Genomic DNA, 14,773 nt, shown 5'->3' with positions numbered 1-14,773 from the left:
GACTTTTAAAGCAGAATCTCAAACTTGTTGAGTGCATACTTGTAGTTTGAAGCATATGGATTCTTCTTTAATTAGCAACATCGACTGTTTGCATTCCAGACTCTACCTCTCTCTTAAATTGATTACCATCCTACACCCATAAAAAGCTCTGAGGGGGGGATCATCATTAAGGGCACTTATGAGGATATCCACTTATTCCTACACGTATGGAAATTCTAAGCTTGTATCAAGTAACATCACCAGAGAGCTAAGAAATGGGGTGTCAATCGCTTGGCCCTCTCTTTGATGTCATGTGTTCTAGTGTTACCCCTTTGGCATTGATCAAAGGTGACTGCAAGAAACAATCAAATTAAGATTGTTTCTATATTTTCTAAAAAAAAGGGGGGGGGGTTATTAAGGACAGCTTCATCTATGTTGTTCTATACTCTTTGGAAAAGAATAAACATATTTTAGAACTGGTACCAGAAAAATGTGTTTTCATTCAAAAAATTAGTATGTATACTTTTAAAATCAAATAGTACTAATCATACCACCCATTTTCCTTTTTGCCTTGACTACTACAAAGCCCAGAAATAAATGTAAAATAAGGCTCAATCTTAGTACATAAGCTTAAATTGGGGGCATATTTTTTCCATTAAAAAAATTTCTAAATCTAACAATGATATTTTCTACAAGCCTTTTACTGTAAGCCATCTCAGATCCTCTTTTGGAAGTTTTGGGGGGATAAATAATGAATAAGTATGCATTTCCTTTGTTTTGAGTCCTTAAGAACTATGCTCGTTGTTAGTAAGCATCAAGTTCCTGCTATGGGCAACCATGCTCCAGGATTCTACAGAAACCAAGAAGTGCATGAAATGCCTGGAGGCCTGAAGGGTCTTGAATCTAGCTGTGGGGCTCCAGTATTGTAGAGATAAATAACATCAGGTAGCATATTGTAAAGTGATTTCAAAGACCCATTTTATCCTAAGACTCTATAAGTCTATTAAATTAGTAATATGAACATTTGGTCAAAGCATATTCTGTTTTGAGTTGGCTTAAATATTGATATTTTGACTAACATTTTTCTGAAGGTGGTAAAGTTTTTGGGTAACTTTGTTTCTGAGTAAGTTTTCATAAAAGCAGTTTGTGTTCATGGTAGAAATTTGGAAAATCAGAAAAGTATAAAGGAACAAATTAAAATCATCCATAATCATGCCTTTGTTTCATGTTGTATAACGTAACACAATATATATAATTTAGTGTCTGGCTTTTTTCACTTAACATTATGTAGTAAGAATTCCTAGATACTAGATATTCTTCAATAACAAGATTTCTAGTGTGAAAATTTCATTGAATGATTTGCTCAATCATTACCCTATCATTGATTTACATTGTTTCCAACCTAGTTTTCTCTGTTTAATATAATACCGTGATCTACATTCGTCTTAAGAGTGATCATAGCATTTAGGAAGCACTTGCTATAATATATGCCAAGCACTGTGCTAAGTATACTTCACATGAATGATCTTATTTAGTCTCTAATATTCCTGTGAAGTAAGAACTATTGTAAGATGTTATAAACAAGGATTAGCAGTTAATTAAAGTGCCCATAGCAAGGAAGAAGATTTAACACAATCTGATATAAGCAAATATTCCAACTTGGTTTTTATTAATAAGTAAATCCAACTGTTCAAAGATTCCAATTGCCTATTAAAATGTGCAGTTATTGGCCCTAAATTAAGAAATCTATGAGATTCTTCCCCATTCCCTTCCTCCTTCTTTACAATTTTTTAAAGGAAGAAAGTCTCTAATGAATAGTGTTTTTTTGTAATTTAGTAATTGTTATTGCACCATGATAAAATGTGTGTTCTTTTTATATTCCTTAGTTTTTCTCTTTTTGTAGAGATATAATCAAAATAATACATTATGTACAATGATTCAGTATTTGTATATTCTGTGAAATGATCACCACAATAAATCTAATTAACATCCATCACCACACATAGTTACAAGTTTGTTTTTTTTTTTTCCTGTGATGAGAACTTTTATAGTTCTTATTTTGTGGTCTATAGAAGATAGTAAGCACATAGGCTCCAGAAATGAGCCTTTCATTTTTATTAGAGGACATTAAAACCATTGTAATTAAGGGAAAAAAAAGGGGAGGGGGCAAAAATTCTGAATTTTACGGTAGGTGGACATGTGCAATGTTCATGTATTCTCATATACCTGAAAAAAAGGAACTGAATTAAACTAGCTGGCTGAGGCCCTGCTCCACCCGCACTGTTTTAATGAATAGATAAGGATGATTTGCAATCTGCACATCATTTGATGGCATAGAAAATAAGGGTTCTAAAGTGCTTAATGATGGTTGAAATGGTTTCATTTCTTAAGTAGTTCAAACTATCACTGTGGCTTAATACACCCTTTTGAAATAGCGCCAAACCGGCTCTGAACATGAACAAAGTCTCAATTAGAGAATTCATAATTAAATGAAGCTTTAGAGTGTTAATGATTCTAAAAATAGACCAAATCTTGTTTAAACCTGATTAATTTGTGAACATCCTGGAGCTAATATCTATTTAGCTGGGCACCCACCAAACCCTAGGTGTTAACAGATGAAGAATTAAAGCCTTGAGAAATGAAAGAATAAAGGAAGGACCCAAACAGGTGCTTTCTTCAGAGCCTAACCAAAGACGTCTAGGGAGAAACGACCTTTGCTTTTCTAGACAAGAGGCCTCCAGCTGCCCCCCATCCTACACTGCGGGCGCGTCTCAGCCCATCAGGGGCTAGGGCAGCCGCCATCCGTAGTCTTAGCGTCTTCCAGCCCCGCGGCCCAACCTGGAGCCTCACTGGCTTTGGGCACCCTCGCTTTCGACCACCAGCAGCACCACCAGCAGCAGGAGGAAGAGCTTCAGCAGCGGGAGGAACGGCGGCATCGCGCGGGGTCGGAGGGAGGGCGCCTGGGCTGCAGGCGGGCGGAGGGCGCGGCTGGGGCTGGGCGGCGCGCGTACCTAGCAGCCGCGCGCTCACGTCAAGGTTTGTTTCACAATCACCCGGGTGTTTCTGGCCGGGGCTCCGGGCAGCCGCAGGGGAGCCTGGAGACCGCGCGGGGCGGCGGATGAGGTGCGGCGGCTGTGGCCCAGGGCACCCCACCCCTCGGCTTCCCGAACCCTGCCCCGTCCGACCGGAGAGGGAGGATGGAAACACCAGCCGCGCTCTGAGCCCCTCCGGAAGATAACACTTTTCCCGCCACACCGCCCCGCGGTCTACGAGCCCATCTCCCAGAGCGGGGCCGAGCGGAAAAGCGAGCAATGGCGGATAACCTGAGGAAACTGGTCTCCAACGAATCTTTAAGATCGATGCAGGACCAGCTAGAGTCCTGGCTGAGGGAGTACAACGTGAGTCAGGGTGGGAGACCCCCGGGGCTCGCCCCTCCCTCTAGTTCCTCGCACGACCCTCGGCGGGGGCTTCTTGGGACTGGTCTCCAGGTGGCCGCTTTGCCAAGTCCCGCGGTTGTGATGCCTAACTGGGGCCCAGCGTCGGACCCGCATCGCCGGGAAGGAAGGACAGTGCGCGTTCCCCTTTCTCCGTGCGGCGCTAGGCGGCGCTTGGGTGGCGCAGCCCGCGGAGCGCGGGATTCGGAGTCTGGGAAGAGAGCGCGCATTTTACCCGGCGGTAGCCAAGGACGCTGGCGGCCCTAGCAACGCGAAAGCCCTGCGAGCCGCCGGGGTCTGGTCAAGCCTGCCACTCTCCCTCCTATCCCCTCCGCCAGCAGTCTATCCTCATACCCCCGACTCGAATTTTTTTTTTTTTTTTTTTTTTTTTTACTACATCCCTCCTCTTGCCTTTCCTCAAGTCTCCCACTCTGGGGATAACTTGTGGTTGTATCAGAATGGATTTTTATAAAAATACACCCAGGAGTTAGTACCCAGAAATCAGTGAAACGGGCAGTTGTTAACGTCGCGGGTTTCACTTGTGTGCTGGTCAGCATGGCAAGTAAGGCACAGTTTCAACAGCAGGGCAGATTTCAGAAGGCCTGTTGCCAAGGCATTTGTAAGCCCATATTCTCTCATCAAACCCAGAAGGGTTCTTCAAATCTCCTTAATCCCCACCCCGACTCCAGCTCCAGTTAATCTCCACCACCCAGAGAGTAGAACTCCAGTGCTGAATTTTGCTTCGGTTCGTCTGTCTTAAAAAGGGGAGTCCTATTTTCACACAGCAAGTAGAACAGGGAGGCAGAAAGAGCTGGGGACACGGAATCAGTCTCCCTAGCTTCTAGGTCTGGCTCTGCATAGAACTAGCTGAATCATTTGGGGCAACTTATTTAACCTCTGGGTCTCAGTACCTCCTCTGCTAAATGGGAGACTGGAATTAGATGATAGGTAAAGTTCCTTTTTAGATCTCAAATTTTTGAGTGTAGATCAGCTTGTTTCTGAAATTCTACCAGGAAAAATGCAACTGGTTGCTGTCATGAGTCCCTGGGCTTTCCTATCCACCCTCTAACCAGGGCTCCTGGGAAGAGGGGAGCTCAAAGCATAGCTACAGCTTTCTCCTTAGCCTTCCTTCCTAGTGTTTAACCCCTTCGCGCACATTTAAAGAACCAGCACTGATTATTCCTTCTCCACCAAGATTGCAAGAAAACTAAAATTCACCTCTAGCACAAAGACTTGGATTCCCCTCACCACCTACCTTTAAAAGTGGCTACTTGTTACCTAGTCTCAGAAGGTTGAGAATAACAAATCCTATACATGTATTCACCCTTCTTAAAACTCCCTCTTACAAAAAAAAATGTTTTTCTTGCTTGTGGTCTAAATTAACTTGGAATATTAAAAAGTGTATTCAGTTTGTCACTAGACAACATTTAACACAAATGATACTAGTAGTGGCTGGACCGAATTAAATGATTGCTTTGAAAATACCTGTAAGAACTGAGAAATGCCAAAGTTTATTGCACTTTCCCTTCTCACTGACACTGGTGCATCCCATTCCTCTGTTCTCACTGAAACCATTTTAATCTAGATTCTTCACCTGTCCCACCCCGCCCCCTAAAACACACACACACACACACACACACACACACACACACACACACGAATAGTAGAGACTGCACTCTAAGAGATCAGTGGCTTTCCAAATTTTGTGGCCATTCCCTGGGCAACATCATTTGTCTTCAACTCTTTGGCGTCTCTGTCACATTTGACTCTTGACACCCCTATTCTTCTAAGGCTCTAATAATTTGTCTCCTTGCCTCACCCACTCCCCTCTTGTAACTGTTCTTCAAGGGCCAGACTTTAGAAATCTTCTCTTCTACCTCTGTTCCTGCTTCATCTCTTACTCCTATGCTGATCATCTCACATCTATATTCAGGTCCTATTCTCATCTGAGCTCTCTCTTCTCCAATTGTACGTTGGACATTTTCAGTTGTGCTATTGTCATCTCAAAGTCAAATCAGTCTAAGACTGACCCTAGCCTCTCCCATGCCCCAAACACCAACTTCTTTCCTCACTTAATAGTCTTTATCATGACATACTCCGCTTTCTCCTCGCCAGTAGAATCTGTGGGTACCAGTTGTAAATTCGTGCAGAACCGGACCACTTTCCACCACCCCTGCTGCTGCCACCCTTGTCCACCTTTGGTCATCTTTTATTTGGATCATTAAAAAAATAACCCAAAGTGATTCTTCTAAATGTCAAGTCAGATCAAGTTGCTCCTCTGGCAAAACTCTCCAAACTTCCTGTCTCAGAAAAAGAGTTCCTACAATGGCCATCAAGCTCCTATACAACTGTGGTCCTTTAAATTCTGTGACATCATCTCTTACCCTTTCCCTTGCTCAACCACTCCAGCAATACTGGCAGCCTTAGAGCAAAGCTGTCCAGCAGAACTTTCCATGATGACAGACATGTTCTGTATCTATATCTATATCTATACCTATATCTGCACTGTCCAATATGGTGTCCATTGGGCACTTGAAATCTGGCAAGTGCAAACTGAGGAACTGAATTTTTAACTTCACTGAAGTCTAATTAAATTTAAATAGTCACATATGGCCAGTGGCGACTGTATTGGACAGAGCTGTTCTAGAACACACCAGCCATGCTCCAGCTTCAGGGCATTTTACCCTCACTGTTCCCCTCTGCCTGGAAAGGTTTTCATCCATTGATATTTTATCCATTCCCATCCCCTCTGCCTTCATCCGGGCATCACCACCATCTCAGGCACAGCCTGTTTCCTTGATATGTTGGCCGAAACAGTAAGTTCTTTAAAAATGTAATTTTCTGCCCCAAAGCCTTTGTATTTTACTTGTTTTTTTATCTTAAAACATCTACCAATCTTCTGGGCCTTAGGCAAAACTGCTTCTTGCTTGATTTTTTTTTAAAAAAATATTTATTTATTTATTTTTGGCTGTGTTGGGTCTTCGTTTCTGTGCGAGGGCTTTCTCTAGTTGTGGCAAGCGGGGGCCACTCTTCATTGCAGTGCGCGGGCCTCTCACTATCGCGGCCTCTTTTGTTGCGGAGCACAGGCTCCAGACGCACAGGCTCAGTAGTTGTGGCTCACGGGCCTAGTTGCTCCGCGGCATGTGGGATCTTCCCAGACCAGGGCTCGAACCCGTGTCCCCTGCATTAGCAGGCAGACTCTCAACCACTGCGCCACCAGGGAAGCCCTTGATTTTTTTTTTTAAAGTTATATTTATCTTAAAAAACTTCAAGAAGAAATATTTTTCAACCCCCCTAGTGAGAAACAAATCCCAAAAATAACAGCAAGCATCACCACCTCATTTTCTTTTAGTTATTAAAGAGATGCTGAATTATTGCATTACTTGGCCTTTAAAACTTGGATTCCACTGGAGGATGAGGGACAGTTTGGGGTAAACACATAACTCGCAGAGTTGGTTTTCCTCCTTTGTGGTTATAGAGAATTCCTTCTTGTTTAACTGCGAACTCAGCCAATTATTAAGCTTTTAATAATTCATTCAACAAATGGTTACTGGGACTTCCCTGGCAGGTCCAGTGGTTAAGACTCTGCACTTCCAATGCAGGGGGCATGGGTTAGATCCCTGGTCAGGGAACTAAGATCCCACATGCAGCACGGTGTGGTCAAAAAAACAAAAAAAAAAACCAAAACCCAAAAAACAAATGGTTACTTAGCTTCTGGTATGTGTAAAGGGTTTGGGTCAGACACTCTATATAAATGTACACTGCACACTTCTTGCAGTGTACATTTATTCATTCAAAAAATGTTTTTTTCCCAGAGTTTACGATGTGTGTGTCTGTGCTAGGTGCTGGGAATAGAAATGTCAGCTGCATCTTAATGATGAACTTCCAATTGGAGAAGAGGTTGAAGGATAGGAGAAACAGCATGTGCAAGAAGCAGGGAGCATGAAAAAGCTAGCATATCTAGGGGGACCGTGAATACTTCCAGGCAGGGAGCCGACGTGAGGCCGAGGAGGCGGGGTGTTGGGGGCCAGAGGATGAAGGGCCTTGGGTAGTGTGTTAAGGAGTTTGGACTTTATCATAAGGGCAATGGGGAGAAACTAAAAGCGTTATGCAGGGAGGAGTCATGTTTGTATTGTGTTCAGGAAAGGTTGCTCTAGCTGTTCTATGATGGGAAAATTGGAAACCCTAGGGAGAACGGTCTCTTGCAAGACTTTAGGCAAGAGATTATATAAATCAGCTCCTTGTAAACTACTCTGGCACATTTAGTAAACAAGGTCAAAGACTGAAGATGGTCTTTAAGGTTTATGTAAGAGTGTGCGGCTCCAAATGCCTCCGATTTATCAAGCAACATCTGTATGGTTTTATTGGTTAATTCTTTCAAAGGGTCAAATAACCACCTATGCAGAAATGGATTCTGATTACCTAATTACTCCCTAGAGATGTCAAGATGAGAAGAGAAATTAACTTCCTTATAATGTTAGCAGCACCCAGAGAAGATCAACTCTGGGCTGAAACTCGCCTCCCTCTGAGATACTTTTGTTTAGACTCAGAGTCCTGTGGACCAAGAAGTTAACTTTGGTCAGATTCTCTGAGATTTATTACTTTTTAAAATGTACTCTATGGAGAAATGGTAAGAGCTTAATACCACTGATAACCCCATCCCTAAGATAGGACACGATTACATTTCTTAAGTAAAATAATAGACACCAGGACACTACACTCTGGACACTTCTGATTATTTGATATATAAGTGGGGATAGTAGGGAGGGCTGATAATGCTTCCTCTTGCATTACTCTCCTCTTGTGCTATAGAAATCTGTACTAACAAGTGAAAACAGTATATTAAATATCAGCACATAAAAAAGAGCTCTTAAAGAGGTGTCTCCTCTGCTTGTTTTAGAATAATCTTTGTGGTTGAAATAGAGGCTGCCTTTATGCCAAAGTATGCCTGCTTCTTGGTACACAAGGTTGTTGTCGTTGCTATGGTGTCTTCAACCAGATTCCCTGTCCTCCTTTACCCCTCCCCTTCTACATTCCTGAGGATTCATTCTAATTAGTAAATTTATAGAGAACATTTTTCTTCTCTTCAGGACCTTTATCTTTTTACTAGCCAGTAATGAATAAATGTCAAACCTTAGTGTCTCAACAAAATGAGATTTATTTCCCATTCATGCAAAGCCTGATGGCAGCTCTCTCATTGGTCACTGGCTCAGATTCAGGTGCCTTCCATCAGGTGGAGCAACCACTCTTTACGGGACCTCGAAGGTTCTGCAGGGTAAGAGACGGAGTGGAGAACTTGCACCGCTCGTACATTATACACGTCCCCTGCACTCATTGTCCTGTGGGCAGAATTAGTTATGTGGCTCCCATCTAATTGTAAGGGAGCCTGAGAAATGTGGAAAAGCACGTGGAATATTTAATTGGTGCTACCCCTCCTGCCATAGTTACTAATGATGGGTCCATGGCTACAAAAAAATTGACAAGTGATTAAGGAAGATTATTTTCTTTTTAACAGAGAGGCTATCAACTTTTTCATTTGACTTTTCTTATTTTCATCTTGGGCAAACTGGTTAATGTAAAAATCACCATTGTTTAATGTTTAAGGAGAAGAAGTAATGAAAAAAGTCCAGTAGGAATATCAACTATGGGTCAAGACAATAAAATCCCGTGGAGAAGTCTAAACAGAAGCTTTTCCTAAAACGTTGGGGTGTACATAAGCCTACTTTTTCTTATATCTAAAATTCAGGACTTCAGTTTAAAAACTTTGTTGTGGAGGCAGTGGTGCATGGAGGCATGGCAAGGTCAGCCATGATGTAGAACAGATGGTTGATTTTGGAATAGGGCTGCTTGAAAGACTTCCCACATATGGGACTGTACTTCCCTAGAGGAGAGTTTATAGCCTGTTATAACCAGAATTTTTGTTTTTACTTTGTAGCGTACTTTATTAAAAAAATTAAAAAAATTTTTTGGAGGTATAATTGATGTACAATATTATATAAGTTTCAGGTGTACAACATAGTGATTCACAATTTTTAAAGGTTATACTCCATTATAATTATAAAATATTGGCTATATTCCCTGTGCTGTACAATATATCCTTGTAGCTTATTTATTTTATACATAGTAGTTTGTACCTCTTCATCCCCTATAACCAGCATTTAAAGAGCCCTTGAAAGCCTTCAAAGCACTCTTCATGCATTATTGCCTTTAAACTTTGTAAGAACCTATGAAATATCAGGCTTTATTTTCTACATTTTACAGATGAGAAAACCAAACCCCAGGAGGGCAGCTTGCTTGCCCAAGGTCACTCCGCTAGAAAGGATGGAACTTGGATTTGAATCTAGGTCTTTTGCTTGTCAAGTCCATTCTCTTATCTCCTACAGAAGGAGGGACGGTATAAGGACACTCCACTTGAAGGATGTCTGTTTCCTGCCATCCTTCCCCTGCCCACTCCCCCAAGAATAAATACCCTGAACAACGGGGGTGGGGAACAGGGAAAGAAGGTAAAAATTAGGGCTTTGCTTTCCATGTGTGTCTTTCCAGGGCCAGTCGCAAGGACCTGCGAAATGCCGCCCCTCAGACTAGACTCCACCTACTTCCTACTGATCATCTCTTTCCCTTGCTCATCTACATATTCCCTAATTGGCAGGTTTGGAGATGGTATCCTTGTTGTATGTAAAATGAGGTTTTTTTTTTTTTTTTAAAAAGAAAAGTATTAAAAAAATTAAAATGTCAGGCAAATCATTTAATGTTGTGGTAGCATTCATAGTTTAAAGGAATATTGTGATGAACCCTTTGGCACAATTTAATTCTTATCTAATATAGATGAAGCATATTTTGTGTATATGAGATTAAAATTTCTCAAAGTGGAAATAACTGTGTTTTGTACTAAAATTGATAGATTTGAATAGCTTTTCAAACTGAAGTTGGCAAGTTGATTAAACATATTTAGTGATAAATTTTATTATTTTGGGGTGAAACATCTTCTCTCTTTTTCATTTTCATGTTGTGGAGGTGATTCGAGTTAGGAATAGAATAGTGGGTGTGAGAGAACCATTGATAGAGGCTGGGATGATCAGGCTCTCATGAGAAGAAATGTAAATAAGGTCAAGATTGCTCAGAAGTAAAGGAAGTGAAAGGGATCAAAGGAATGGTGGTCAATCTGGTGCACACGTCACATGTACAATGGCAAAGCAGGATGGTGGCTGGATTGGAGAGGGTTGCTGGAGGAATAAGGCTGTGTAAGTGGTGGGGAGGCACTTTATGAAGGACCTTGGCAATTAGGCAACACTTAGGTTCAGTGGGTTAGGACCTTTGGTTTGGGCAAGAGAGTGGTGACACTGAAGGGATGGGAACAAAGCCCCTGTCCTCTTGCTCTCCTTCCCCACACTACGAAACTTCTTAAAAGAATAATCTGTCTTCATTGCCTCTGCTCTTTAACTCCCATTTGTTCCTCAACCTGGAATAATCTGGAACAACACCAAGCACCACTGCTCCTGCATCATTCTGCCATAACTGCTCTCACGATGGTCACTAAAAGCCACCTGATGGTCAGTCATGTCCAACCTCTTTTTTTTTTTTCCACAGTCCTTATCTCCTTGATTTCTCTGCAGCAATTGACACGTATTATCCAATTTTATGGCTTTTGCTCATTCCCAGGTGCTGGCGACTCCCAGATATATCTCTAGCTTGGGCTTTTCTCCAGAGCTCCTGACCTGAGTGGCCGGCCACCTGCCTTCCAGACATCTCTACATGGATGTCCACATCCTCTGACCCAACATGAACCAAACGGGACTAGTTACCCTCCCTCCAGTCTTGCGGGTTCTCCACTTGTGGCCTCTGGTTAGGCAACGGCATCACAATCTCCCCTGTGGCCCAACTCAGAAGCCCGGGCGCCCTCCCTCCCCATCACCCCTCGCCAATGGGTTCATCAAGCCCTGAGGATTCTACCTTTTAAAGGTTTCAAATATCTCCTACCTTTCCCCTTTAACTGCTATTGTTCTTATTCAGGCTCCAATCATTTCTTATATATGTGGGAAAACCAACTTCTAGGATATGTTTAAGGCAGATCTCAAGTGAACTTTATAGCAATAATGCCTACAGCTGCAGGGAGAAGATGCACTGGCATAGCAGCTGATTGCTGTGCAGAGAATTCTGTCCCTAACAACTCACAGTATTTTTATAGCCGTCACGGTTACAAAAGGAGGCTAGTAGCCCATCTCTGTTGCACAGGGGTTTGTAGCTTCAAAAGAACACTTTAAAAAAAAATGTTAATAATGCTGGTGGTTATATTCCGGAATGTTCTACTCCTTTCTCTTACCTCTAGCTTTCCTATTTTCACGAAGCAACTAGAATAAGTTTGAAGCTTACTTGTTTAAGTTCCACACCTGCAACATGGCATATTCCTATTGATTTCCTGCCTTGCTCCATGCCCCTCTCCAATCCAATTTTTATACAGCTGTACAGGGGATCGTTTTGGGGGGCTCCTCATTCCCCATACCAGTGATTCTCAACGCAGGCAAAGCCCTATGCCCTGGGACATTGTTTTAAAAACTTACCCATAGAAATGAATGCATTTTACATCACGACAGAGCACACATACACCCTTATATAACTGAAGTAAAGGTTCATAAATAATTCTTATCTCTAGTAATTGTGATATACTCTGTTTTCTTTTTCATTAATTTTTTTAGGGGGAGCTGGGTGAGACTCACTAAATCAATATCACTCCTCATTAATGTTGTGGTCTTGGTTACACCTACAAATCATCTAGAAAGATTTTTAAGCTTTCTAATGCCCAGATCCCACACTAGAGCAATTAGAATTTTTAAGAGTGGGAACCCACAAGGCTCCTCTGGTGAAGGCTTCTTACCACGTCCTCCTTTGAGCCTCACCTCTGAATTCTGGACCTACCTTTATTATAGCAGGCAGTATTCGATTTTGCATTCATTTACATGTTTATCTGAGACTATAAATTCCTTGGGTGCACGAGACTATCTTGGGTCCCTAGCACCCAGCACACCGTAGCCTCCTCCATAAAGATTTGCTGAGAACATAAATGCATGAGTGAAGCAGAGAATAAACCATCTTCTTTGGCTTCCTCGTTCTTCATCCTTCTTTCCGGCTGTCCTCTTATTTCTTACCGCTCTTGCTTTGTTTTTCATTCACTGGCCCCTCTTCCTCAGCCCACTTCCGAAACAGTCAAATTGCCCTCTGCCCCACCCTCAGCCCCCTCCCCACTCTCCCCTCTGTGCACGTGGCTTCCATTCTTCCTCTGCTGGAGGCTTCCACAGCCGCACCTCTAACCCTCACCTCTTTTCTAAGATCCAGATGACTTTCCAACGGCTTTTGGTAAAGCCTCATGTTAGAGAGATCGGTTCCAGTTCCAGAAGCTGCAAGGATGGGTTTAGGTTCCAGATGAACCACCATGTCTTCCAAATTACTTAAGAGCTTTGTATTCCTCATTAGTGAATTCGAGATGATGGATGGTGTCCAATTTGCAGGGTTGTTTTGAGGATTAAATGAAACGTTTAAACATGTATTTAAAGCTCTTAGCGCAGTGCCTGGCTGGCAAAGAGTAGGTGCTCAGTAATGGTTACGTACTCTCACTGGACATCTCTATCTGAAGCTCCTTCAAACCCTTTAAACTGTCTGAAAACAGTATCTTCCCTCTCATACCTCTTACCTGTTTCCAAACATCCTCACTTCCTCCTCAGGTAATGCTAGACTCAGTGGGACCTTGCCTGATACAGATGTAATTTGGGGGCTGGGAAGGACTCTTAGGGGACCCTTGTCATTGCCACAGCTCTCAGCATCTCTCAGCCAGACAGCTACTACCGTCTCACAGGACTCGCTCTCTAATCCAAATTATCTGGTCTGTTCCTGCCAGAGTAATTCTTGTAAAATCAAAGCAAATCTTCCACTTGCCCCATTAAACTTTTCAGTGATGGGATAAAGCCCAAAGCCCTTCACGTGGCAAATAAAGTCCTTCATTACCTGGTCACTGGACCCTGCATTCCCTTCTCCTGTATAGTATGCCTTACTGCTTCTTGCCTTGGTACCTGATGTTTTTCGTTTTGAAGTGTCCTAACCTCTTACCCTCACCCCTCACCAGAGTGTATTTTGCTCCCTCTACAGCTCATTGTCTTCCTAGAGCATTTAATAAACACTAAGGGAATTATTTATCCTCTGTGTGTTTCCCATTCTCCATCCTGCTTCCCCAGCTGGTGAGCTCATTGACAGCAGGCAACTTTTTATTTTTTCATGTAGTTTTGTTTCCTGAGCTGCCAGCCCAAGGCTTACAAATTAAAGGAACTCAATGATTTATGAATGAATGAGCTTTGGAATTAGGAGACAATATAATTAGTTCATATCCTTGCTCTATTTATCTTGTGGGAGTAATTGTTTGGTAGAGTACTGTGACTCTATTGCAAGTTGAGTGTCTTGTGCAATGCTTTGTGTTAGAAACAGCAGCATGTTATGACGTGTCTTGGGATCAGGAACTCTCTGATGTGGTATATTCTCTTCTGTTATTTCAGTCGTGTGTACAAACTCATTTGACAAACATTGAGCCCCTACTTTGTATCAGGCATTGGGCATAGCACGGGAACATATAGTAATAGTATTACAATAATGCTAATTATTACATACCTCCTCTACTCTGCACCTAAGTTAGCTGGTGAGATCAACCACCTTCTAAATACAAGTAAATGGAAGCTCATATTTAAAATATTCTTTCTAAGAGAAAAAGCTAATAAGTGGAGAACTAGATCTGAACCATGGTCTGCCCTATTACTCAGTTCATTGCTCCATTCAGTTCTGTGTAGTGCCTCGCAGGTACCAACTGTTGAACATCTTTTGCCTTTAAGGTGTGGAACGTGCATTATTTTGATTTAATTCTCTTAACACTCTGCAAGGCTTTATCCCATTTTCCTGGATAGGAAATGGGATCGGAGAGGTTAAATAACCTGTGCAGGATCACAAAGGACTGTGGCAGGTAGCAGAGCTGAGATACTCAGGTCTGCTTGACTCCCAAGCCCCTTCTCTGTCCACTTAGCACATGGCATGATCTAGCCAGAGGGCAAATGGCTGTAAGTGGGGAAGTGAAGTTCACTGTGGTAAATGCAGGAATAAAACAGCAAGGACAAGGAGCTGCTGATTCAACGAGGAAGGAATGGAGAGAGCTGTTCAGGCTGTGGGTTCCATATGTTCTGATCATGTCAATATTATGCTAAGTCACTCACTTGCTCACTCATTCATCAAATATTTTGGGCCCTTCGATTTGCTATGGATGCTAGTGATGATGGATACAAACATGAGAAAGACAAAGTCTTTAAAAAAACTCATAGTCAAAACCAAAC

At 42.3% G+C, this 14,773-nt stretch overlaps 1 protein-coding gene across 3 annotated transcripts in view; it reads left to right on the top strand.

Annotated features, from left to right (window-relative positions):
• The first annotated feature begins 3,032 nt into the window (after positions 1-3,032).
• Positions 3,033-14,773, top strand: part of SPATA18 (spermatogenesis associated 18) — a 36,074-nt gene continuing 24,333 nt past the window's right edge. For all 3 annotated transcript variants that reach the window (XM_007180796.2, XM_057546969.1, XM_057546970.1), the window contains exon 1: positions 3,033-3,377. In XM_007180796.2, coding sequence (XP_007180858.1) covers positions 3,291-3,377 — 87 coding nt within the window. In that variant the 5' untranslated portion in view covers positions 3,033-3,290. The remainder of the gene's footprint in view (positions 3,378-14,773) is intronic.

Source organism: Balaenoptera acutorostrata, chromosome 5, assembly GCF_949987535.1.
Source record: "Balaenoptera acutorostrata chromosome 5, mBalAcu1.1, whole genome shotgun sequence".
Classification (NCBI taxonomy): Eukaryota; Metazoa; Chordata; class Mammalia; order Artiodactyla; family Balaenopteridae; genus Balaenoptera; species Balaenoptera acutorostrata.
The sequence above is the reverse complement of the archived record's forward strand: the minus strand, read 5'-3'. Positions and strand labels throughout refer to the sequence as shown.